The 10891-nt window shown below is 35.5% G+C and overlaps 3 protein-coding genes across 4 annotated transcripts; 2 read left to right on the top strand and 1 right to left on the bottom strand.

The window, feature by feature from the left end:
- The first annotated feature begins 239 nt into the window (after positions 1 to 239).
- Positions 240 to 1166, top strand: LOC114358035 (uncharacterized). Its single transcript, XM_028311896.1, has 2 exons — positions 240 to 683; positions 923 to 1166. Exons 1-2 carry the CDS (start codon positions 264 to 266, stop codon positions 995 to 997), a joined length of 495 nt encoding a protein of 164 aa, XP_028167697.1. The 5' UTR covers positions 240 to 263; the 3' UTR covers positions 998 to 1166.
- Positions 1167 to 3631: 2465 nt separating this feature from the next.
- Positions 3632 to 4164, bottom strand: LOC114358036 (uncharacterized). Its single transcript, XM_028311897.1, has 2 exons — positions 3895 to 4164; positions 3632 to 3777 (listed from the first exon to the last, which is right to left on the bottom strand). The coding sequence occupies exons 1-2, from the start codon at positions 4006 to 4008 to the stop codon at positions 3703 to 3705; spliced, it is 189 nt and encodes a 62-aa protein (XP_028167698.1). The 5' UTR covers positions 4009 to 4164; the 3' UTR covers positions 3632 to 3702.
- Positions 4165 to 4293: 129 nt separating this feature from the next.
- LOC114358037 (uncharacterized) lies at positions 4294 to 8928 on the top strand. Of its 2 annotated transcripts, XM_028311898.1 has the most exons (3): positions 4303 to 4727; positions 7201 to 7222; positions 8704 to 8928. In XM_028311898.1, exons 1-3 carry the CDS (start codon positions 4614 to 4616, stop codon positions 8754 to 8756), a joined length of 189 nt encoding a protein of 62 aa, XP_028167699.1. In that variant the 5' UTR covers positions 4303 to 4613; the 3' UTR covers positions 8757 to 8928. The 2 variants fall into 2 exon arrangements, with proteins under 2 accessions (XP_028167700.1, XP_028167699.1); XM_028311899.1 differs by lacking the exons at positions 7201 to 7222; positions 8704 to 8928 and adding an exon at positions 4845 to 5003 and having other exon boundaries at positions 4294 to 4727.
- Positions 8929 to 10891: the final 1963 nt, after the last annotated feature.

Genomic DNA, 10891 nt, shown 5'->3' with positions numbered 1-10891 from the left:
AACTTAACCAAGTTACAGAGTTTAATCTAAACTTGCAAAAAAAATTGAGCGTGTTGCACAATACGGGCCTAATGGTCAATTCCTACAACACGGGGTCAAAGTTTTCTTACAGACAACTGCAATTTTTATGAATAGATTTATTTATAAACGTACCACTAGTTGGTACCTACTTACTCGTTCTATTCGACGGGATTATTATTAATTTACATTTTAATGTGTTAATAAACTGATTTCTAGGTTAGTCCTATCAGTATTTTTTCCATATGATACAAACCGCACACAACATTATTAGTCACATCACGTCTGCGATTCTCATTAAGTCGCTATTGCCGTTAGCTGCAAACCCACTACGAAGCCAAGCTCTGACGTCACAATGTTACAAATGGGAAACAGAACTTCGTAATACTGGAATAGCCCAAGCCTACCTGTGGAGTTCAGTAAGGAAAGGCACGTCGATATTGTTTGCTTTAAATAAAGTGCGTACTGCGACAGATCACATTCATCACTTCACCACCGCAGCGTGTGTTGGTAACTCCTCAGTTCTCCCAGAAGTCAGTCAGTGCTCAGTCATGAAGTTCACGGCTCTGTTCACGGTGGTGATGGCGGTGCTCGCCATGTTCTTCGGAGCTGGCCACGCCAACCCTGCACCTAAAGTCCCTGTCAAGCAAATCGGCAAAGCTATTGTAAGTAAATCTACTTGAAAACTATCCTAATGGATCCTAATATTACCTTGTAAAGTTTGTGAAGACTGATACATTCATCCTTTCTCAACAAAATATTCGTCTGGGTGTACTACTCGTATAACATCCCTACTTCAGAATAAAATGCTCTAAGTTACAGTATCATTTGAAATGAGTTATATTTAAAAACTAATTGTCAACTTAATATATAAAAAAATTCATTGATTTTTAACTTGTTCCAGAAAACTGGTTTAGGTGTCCTGGGAGCGGCAGGCACAGCCCACGAAGTGTACAACAACATCAAGAATCGAGGATAAAATAATATAATTTGTATCTAAGTAATTTTTAAGTTATTTATTATGACAGTTACACCTCTACTGCCCTTCGTCTGGAAGAAATCGTTACCTGACATTAAAATTACCTCAATATTGTATAATAATGATAATTAGTAATGTAATTTAATAGATTAAAAACATAAAAATACATTCTGGGTTCAAACTAAAAAATGATTTTTACTTTATCAATTTATCAACCAAAATATGGAATGTCCAAAAGGACATGAAAATATTGGACTCCACGAATAAGACGTCCAAGATAGAATCAAATGGCCGACCCCGAGTAACGGGATAAGGTGAGGCAGAAGAAGCAACTCAAAAAGCTTAGATGAGCTCCCTTACCACTTTCCTTTTGTAGACCAAACAAACTTTAATAAACAAACATAATATTGTATTAGTGCTATAACTTCCTTCGTAAGTAGTTAAGTGCACAACAAGGTTCGTGCACATTTCAATCTATTTGTATCTGAGTCATTTTGAAATTAAAAACGTCTACTGAAATACGAGTAGGTATGATCGTATTGATGGTAACATCCATATTAATAATAACAAATAAAACGAAAAAAAACTTATTTACGATTTACTGAATGAATAGACTTGAAGACTTAGTACTCAGTTGCTAGAACAATAAGATCTGATTTAAATCAGTGAAAATTACTACCGGAAAACTCACTATTTTCCACGTTTTAATAAAATTTTTTTCCAGTCTACAAAGTACACCTTAATTGTTTGTTATAAGTGACAAAAATAAACTAAAGTAATTAAGTATCGAAAGGCCTTTTTTGTGTACATTTGAAAAATATTTTTCTTATTAGATATTTTATTTCAATTCATGCATCCTTTACGGGTAAAAAAAACAGATCGACTACTTAATTAGAAAAAGTTTTCCACGCACATATAAAAAATATTATGAGTATAAAAAAATCATTAAAGAAAATATAAGATCCTCTTTTACTACATAAATAATAATTAATTAAATAAAACTCGTTAAATATAAGTTAACCATCCACCTGTCCCATTTACCCGTTTACCTACATTTTGGTAGGCTTTTAATCAGATTAGGCGATAAAAGTTTTGATTAGAATAATATTAACGATATAACTTAAGCCCATGCCATGAACATTAAGATTAAATACCTAACTTTATTAGTGGACTAAAATAATGTTGAGTTTCTCGCCATACATCGGGGTGACTGGAACTGAATCCGCCCATAGCAAATTCGAACGTACAGTCGCGGAATGAAAAGGTTCGTCACCTTAGTGTCGGTTTTTGCTTGCACTAGGTACTGTAAGAGTCAAACCTGCCAACATAACAGTGCAAGAAACAGTGCTGCTAACATTTAAATAAATATGACGTTTGCTAACGATTAAGGTTTTGCTTGTTTATTTTTCTATCCCATTAGTGCAATATTACAAAATGTAGTTTTTTTATTTAATAGATAATGGCAGGTTGAACCAACAAGAAGGTTTTAGTTTATCAATCATAATAATCTTCTTGACAAGTTGTTTGACACAACTTTGATGTGAATAATTTTGAACTTTACTGACGAGCAGTTAAAGATTATTTTATCTAACTCGAGATTATTCTGTAACATATTAGTTTCAAAAGGTAATATATTGTGCTCGCGATTCGTTGAAGGAATCAATTTGAAAACTGACGAACCTTTTCATTCCGTGACTGTACATAGCTCACGGAACTGTGGGCTGAGTGTTAGGCAGAAAAGTTCTCGAGGGGCGACCAGGGACTAAAATAAGTAGTGTAGGCAGGCCTCCAACTGCTGGCGAAGGTCACGGGAAACCTGGGTGTGGGTATTGCAGGACCGGTCGTTGTGGAAATTATAGGAAAATCGGAGGGGAGGCCTTATCCACCAGTGGACGTCATTTGGTGAACGACACAATGTAATGTAAATTATTGTTGTAAAATAGGTAGGTATAGGTTAATTCGTATTATTGAGCTTCTGTTACGGGCATTGTAAAACAGTTTTTTTCCGTCAGTGAAAAAAGTCCGGTCAGTCAGTGTCAGTAGCATCATTTAGGAACTTAAGATTCTTATTGTAATTATAAAAATACTTTTTCGGGAATAAGTTTCACTGATTTTCTACTCCGAATTATCATGAGATTAGTGTTTCATCAACTTACCTTAAATTTCGGAATACATTGAATATTTTTTTGTTTACATTAGAAAGAAACATTAGAATTTAATTCTAATTGTTACATTAGAAAGAAAGTTTTTTTCTATTATGATAAAATTCTAAAATCTCTATTATAAACCGCTTCGGTTAAGAATATTTCAATTAACTCTCCCTATGAAACGAACACAAAGATCTCTGATCCTTGTTCACTTATTTACTTAGGTAGCCATTTCAAAGAAAGTTATAAATTACAATATAATATTGTTTGTTTACAAAAAAGAAAGTTTCAACAAAAAGGTAGGTTTTAGTGAGAAATTTTGTTTTAACTTGTAATGTGTGTTCTTCCAAACTTTCTGGGTTAATAAAGTGAAAAGTCGTGTTTAGGAACTTTGAAAATAGTAAAGAATTTATTTTCATATTAGTTTTAAGTCTATTATATTAAGAACTAACATAAAATATTGACGTAGACAATCCATGTTTAGGGCGGAAAGAATTTAATTATCATTAAATTATAAATAGTTAAAAATATTGAAGAACAGTATTATATTATATTATTTTATCCTCGATTCTTGATGTTGGTGTACACTTCGTGGGCTGTGCCTGCCGCTCCAAGGACACCTAAACCAGTTTTCTGGAACAAGTTAAAAATCAATTAAATTTTCTATCATAATATTAAGTAAATTTCGTCCAAGGTAAATTAGTAAACTTTGAAATATACTTATACTGTACATGAGTATTCAATACTTACAATAGCTTTGCCGATTTGCTTGATAGGGACTTTAGGTGCAGGGTTGGCGTGGCCAGCTCCGAAGAACATGGCGAGCACCGCCATCACCACCGTGAACAGAGCCGTGAACTTCATGATTGACTTCTTGTAGTTACTAACTGAGGAGTTCACCAACTAACACACGCTGTAGTGTTTGAGTTGTGAATGCGTTCAAGTACAATACGCACATTATTTATAGTTCAAATATTAACATTCCTTTCCTTACCAAACCTTCGCCTAAGCTTGGGCTATTCCCATGTTTAAGCACTTAAGACGTCAGAAGAGGGTACGGTCAGTAACACGCTTACGATAGGCCCTGGTAATGAGTTGTCCATATTAATTTGTACACATTGTGAGTAATAATGTTATTTGTGTGGTTTGTTTACTACGGCCGATTATCATTACTCGTAGATCGTCCATAGCATTCGTAGTGAATGATTCATATCGTAGCTCGTACTCGTACCTTAACTCAAGACTAAAGCTGTGCCAATACCTCTGACGTCAGGTTTTACAAATGGGAAACAGAACTTCGTAATACTGGAATAGCCCAAACCTACCTGTGGAGTTCAGTAAGGAAAGGCACGTCGATATTGTTTGCTTTAAATAAAGTGCGTACTGCGATAGACCACATTCATCACTTCACCACCGCAGCGTGTGTTGGTAACTCCTCAGTCCTCCCAGAAGTCAGTCAGTGCTCAATCATGAAGTTCACGGCTCTGTTCACGGTGGTGATGGCGGTGCTCGCCATGTTCTTCGGAGCTGGCCACGCCAACCCTGCGCCTAAAGTCCCTGTCAAGCAAATCGGCAAAGCTATTGTAAGTATTGAATACTCATGTACAGTATAAGTATATTTCAAAGTTTACTAATTTACCTTGGACGAAATTTACTTAATATTATGATAGAAAATTTAATTGATTTTTAACTTGTTCCAGAAAACTGGTTTAGGTGTCCTTGGAGCGGCAGGAACAGCCCACGAAGTGTACACCAACATCAAGAATCGAGGATAAAATAATATAATTTATTAGTTACTGTTCTTCAATATTTTTAACTATTTATAATTTAATGATAGTTAAATTTTTTTCCGCCCTAAACATGGATTGTCTAACGTCAATATTTTATGTTAATTCTTAATATAATAGACTTGAAATTAATATGAAAATAAATTCTTAACTACTTTCAAAGTTCCTAAACATGACTTTTCACTTTATCAACCCAGAAAGTTTGGAAGAACACACAAACACATACAAGTTAAAACAAAATTTCTCACTAAAACCTACCTTTTTGTTGAAACTTTCTTTTTTGTGAACAAACAATATTATATTGTAATAAATATATAACTTTCTTTGAAATGGCTACCTAAGTAGTTAAGTGAACAAGGATCAGAGATCTTTGTGTTCGTTTCATAGGGAGAGTTAATTGAAATATTCGTAACCGAAGCGGTTTATAGTAGAGATTTTAGAATTTTATATAAAAAAAAATTCAGTGTATTCCGAACTTTAAGATAAGTTGATGAAACACTAATCTGATGATGATTCGGAGTAGAAAATCAGTGAAGCTTATTCCCGAAAAAGTATTTTTTAAAATTACAATAAGAATCTTAAATTACTAAATGATGCTACTCACACTGACTGCGGTGAGGAAGACGGTGGGCGGGAGTTTGCATCGTGCGGTCCACACAGCTTATGACCGCAGTCTGTGGAGGAACACTATCTGTGGTCGCGATCCTCATCAGTGAGGGACTGAGGAAGAAGAAGAGAGACACTGACTGACCGGACTTTTTTCACTGACGGAAAAAAACTGTTTTACAATGCCCGTAACAGAAGCTCAATAATACGAATTAACCTATACCTACCTATTTTACAACAATAATTTACATTACATTGTGTCGTTCACCAAATGACGTCCACTGGTGGATAAGGCCTCCCCTCCGATTTTCCTATAATTTCCACAACGACCGGTCCTGCACTACCCACACCCAGGTTTCCCGTGACCTTCGCCAGCAGTTGGAGGCCTGCCTACACTACTTATTTCAGTCCCTGGTCGCCCCTCGAGAACTTTTCTGCCTAACACTCAGCCCACAGTTCCGTGAGCTATGTACGTTCGAATTTGCTATGGGCGGATTCAGTTCCAGTCACCCCGATGTATGGCGAGAAACTCAACATTATTTTAGTCCACTAATAAAGGTAGGTATTTAATCTTAATATTCATGGCATGGGGTTGAGTTATATCGTTAATTTTATTCCAATCAAAACTTTTATCGCCTAGTCTGATTAAAAGCCCACCAAAAATGTAGGTAAATGGGATAGGCGGATGGGTAACTTATATTTTATGAGTTTTATTTAATTAATTATGAGTAAAAGATAGGATCTTATATTTTCTTTCATGAATTTTTTATACTCATAATATTTTTTATGTGGAAAACTTCTTCTAATTAGTAAACTTCTTCTAAGTAGTCGATCTGTTTTTACCCGTAAAGGATGCATGAATTGAAACAAAATACCTAATAAGAAAAGTAATTTTTAAATGTACCTACACAAAAAAGGCCTTTCGATACTTAATTACTTTAGTTTATTCTTGTCGCATTAACAAATAATTAAGGTGTACTTTCTAGACTGAAAAAAAAAATGTTATTAAAACGTGGAAAATAGTGAGTTTTCCGGCAGTAATTTTCACTGATTTATAATCAAATCTTACTATTTTAGCAACTGAGTACCGAGTCTTCAAGTCATAATTCACATCTTACTTTGACTTTAACAAACGTCAAAAATCTGTCAATCTCCATACAAAAAACACGGTCTATCGTTATACACTCAACATCAAATAAACCGCACCTTCCGCGACGCGAACTTTAAAGATTTTCTTCTGACACAATCATGGTACCCCAACAATATTGGTGTTATTTGAAAGCCCAATAAATATCCTTAAAGAAAAATACATTTTAAGGATATTTATTGGGCTTCAAATCGGCAAAGCTATTGTAAGTTAATCTACTTGAAAACTATCCTAATTGATCCTAATATTACCTATAAATGTGAAATTTTGTGAAGATTGATACATTCATCCTTTTTCCAACAAATATTCGTCTGGATGTACTATCGTCTGCGGTGCGGCCCCTGGGTCTGCGGGTGTCTATGGGCGACGGTGCCTCCTGTCACATTTAAAAAAAATAACATCCCTACTTCAGAATAAAATGCTCATGTTACAGTATCATTTGAATTGAGTAATATTTCAAAACTAATTGTCAACTTAATATGATAAAAAATTTCATTGATTTTTAATTTGTTCCAGAAAACTGGTTTAGGTGTCCTGGGTGTTGGAAAGTTAGAAACTTTTTGGTTAAACGCAAGCATATTTGAATATTTGAATTTGGCACTCTGCTGTCAATGTAAGGTTTCCAGACTTCTGGATCAGTCACTCGATCTCATGTAGTCTCTGTGTGCTGTATGTTCTAAAATAAATCCGTGGTAATCTTCGTGGTCTTTTCCTTCTTACGCTCCAAACTCCAACATGGTAGCAGAGCGTAGTTACAAGAAGTGAAAAGCGCTCATATTTCCGCGAAATTGGTCGTACATCGCGCACTTGGAATTATTACCGTACCGGAAGCGGCGAACGGTATTCAAGATGGCTTCGATGGGATTCGGTCAGAATTGCATTGAGAGACTAAAGGGGGCAGAAAATTACTCCACGTGGAAGTTCTCGATGCGAATGGTGCTAATCCATGAAGAGTTGTGGGACTGCGTAGAAGCGGTGGCCGACGAGGACAACAAGAAGAAGGATGATAAGGCCTTAGCGCGCATCGCGCTGTCCGTGGCGCCGACCGTAATTCCGCATATACGCACTGCCAAAAGTGCCCACGAAGCGTGGACAATACTGCAGAAAACGTATGAGGGACGTGGTCTGAGCAGGAGATTGGGCTTGCTGCGGAGTCTCTTCAATACGAAATTATCTAATTTTGCTCTTGTGTTTTCTAGGTCGGGCATGGATATTTCAGCTTATGCTGATGCTGACTGGGCGTCAGACAACATGGACCGCAAGTCATACACAGGCTTTGTGTTTACTATTGGTAAGTCAGTCGTTACTTGGGAGAGTCGCAAGCAACGTACTGTTGCCTTGTCCAGCACTGAGGCGGAGTACATGGCGTTGTCTGACACATGTAAGGAAGCTCTATTTATTAGAAAGTTTATATGTGAGATTTTTGGTACCATGCCTAGAATAACAATTTACAATGACAATCAATCTGCTATAAAACTATGTAAAAACTATATGTTTCATTCTAGAACTAAGCATATTGATATTCGTCATCATTTTATTAAAGAAATTGTAAACAAAGGAATAGTTGAAATTAAATATTTGTCAACTGTTGTTATGTTAGCTGATGTGTTAACTAAAGCACTATGTAAAGAGAAACACAATAAGTTTGTGTGTCAATTGCTAACTTTAATTTAAGTTACTTAATGCTAACAATTGAATTAAAGCTAATTGTAACTTAAGTTTTTTAAAATGTTAACTTTGTATTTGTGTTGTGTTTCTTTAGTGTTAAGTGTTTTATAAATGTATTTATTGTAAGTTTAGCTTGCGTTTAAGGGCCAGTGTTGGAAAGTTAGAAACTTTTTGGTTAAACGCAAGCATATTTGAATATTTGAATTTGGCACTCTGCTGTCAATGTAAGGTTTCCAGACTTCTGGATCAGTCACTCGATCTCATGTAGTCTCTGTGTGCTGTATGTTCTAAAATAAATCCGTGGTAATCTTCGTGGTCTTTTCCTTCTTACGCTCCAAACTCCAACACTGGGAGCGGCAGGCACAGCCCACGAAGTGTACAACAACATCAAGAATCGAGGATAATAATATAATTTGTATCTAAGTAATTTTTAAGTTATTTATTATGACAGTCACACCTCTACTGCCCTCCGTCTGGAAGAAATCGCTACCTGACATTAAAATTACCTCAATATTGTATATTAATGATAATTCCTAATGTAATAGATTAAAAACATGAAAATAAATTCTGGCTTCAAAGTTCCTAAAAAATGATTTTTACTTTATCAATTTATCAAACACCTGGATGTCCTGATGAATGTCCAAAATAATAATAATAATAAATAAATATCCTTAGACATTTTAGACTGTGCTTCTATTCCCAAACTAAGCAAAGCTTGTACTATGGGTACTAGACAACGGATATAAACATACTTAAATACTTTTTTTTTTGTAAATACATACATATTATACATAGAAAACACCCAGTCCAATACAAACAAATATGTTCATGCACACAAATGTTTGTACTGTGCGGGAATCGAACCCGCAACCTCCGGAATAGTAGTCCGTTTCGAACCATTACCCCAAACGGCCGACATTACACCAAAAGGACATGAAAAGGTTTTAAGGCTGAGTTGCACCATCTAACTTTAACCGTTACTATAACGATAGCCCGTGTTTTTTGTATGGAGATTGACAGATTTTTCACGTTTGTTAAAGTCAAAGTAAGATGTGAAATATGACTTGCAGACTCAGTAGGTACTCAGTTGCTAAAATAGTATCATTTGATTATAAATCAGTGAAAATTACTGCCGGAAAACTCACTATTTTCCACGTTTATTAACAATTTTTTCCAGTCTACAAAGTACACCTTAATTGTTTGTTATAAGCGACAAGAATAAACTAAAGTAATTAAGTATTGAAAGGCCTTTTTTGTGTAGGTACATTTAAAAATTATTTTTCTTATTAGGTATTATATTTCAATTCATGCATCATTTACGGGTAAAAACAGATCGACTACTTAATTAGAAAAAGTTTTCCACGCACATAAAAAAATATCATGAGTACCTATAAAAAAATCATTAAAGAAAATATAAGATAGGTACTATCTTTTACTACATAATTAATTAAATAAAACTCGTAAAATATAAGTTATAACCATCCGCCTATCCCATTTACCCGTTTACCTACATTTTTGGTAGGCATTTAATCAGATTAGGCGATAAAAGTTTTGATTGGAATAAAATACCTAACTTTATAGTGGACTAACATAATGTTGAGTTTCTCGCCATACATCGGGGTGACTGGAATTGAATCCGCCCATAACAAATTCGAACGTACATAGCTCATAGAACTGATGGCCGCTAAAGCTCTCGAGGGGCGACCAGAGACCGAAAGAAGTGGTGTAAGCGCCTCCAACTGCTGGCGAAGGTCACGGGAAAGCACCTGGGTGTGGGTAGTGAAGGACCAATCGTTGTAGAAATTAAATTAAAATAGGGAGGCCTTTGTCGGAGGGGAGGCCTTGTCCACCAGTGGACGTTATTTGGTGAACGACACAATGTAATATAAATTATTATTGTAAAATAGGCATAAGTTCATTCGTATTATTGAGCTTGTGTTACGGGCATTGTAAAACAGTTTTTTTTTCGTGAGTGAAAAAGTCCGGTCTGTCAGTGTCAGTACCTACCATCATTTAGGCTGGGTTGCACCATCTTACTTTAACTTTGGCAAATGTCAAAAATCTGTCAAACTCCATACAAAAAGCACCGGTTATCGTCATAGTAACCGTTAAAGTCAGGTGGTGCAACTCAGCCTTAGTACCTAATTTAAGATTCTCATTGTAAATATTAAAAATACTTTTTCGGGAATAAGGTTCACTGATTTTCTACTCCGAATCATCATCAGAGGTGGAATTGTGTAAAGCAATCGTAATCATTTGACAGTTCATAACTTACGACAGGCCTCCGTCACTCGCCTATGCAGGCCGAGATAATTACCTACAGCGCGCGACAACTTCAAGTTGCAAATCAGTCCGGGCCGCCACGCGCCTGTTTGCACACGCGTATCTATACACGCTCGGTCGATCATAGTCTCAATCAAGGTTTATTGTTCCAACAGCACTGTTATTCTTCTTTAATGAAAAATTGTAATATTTAGGAATCATAATTAACTGTAGTGATTTAAATAATAAAAAAAAACTACACTTTTTAAATAATACA

Source organism: Ostrinia furnacalis, unplaced genomic scaffold, assembly GCF_004193835.3.
Source record: "Ostrinia furnacalis isolate ACB-3 unplaced genomic scaffold, ASM419383v2 OfSCF3642, whole genome shotgun sequence".
NCBI classification, from domain to species: Eukaryota; Metazoa; Arthropoda; class Insecta; order Lepidoptera; family Crambidae; genus Ostrinia; species Ostrinia furnacalis.
This window is presented reverse-complemented; position numbering and strand designations above follow the sequence as displayed.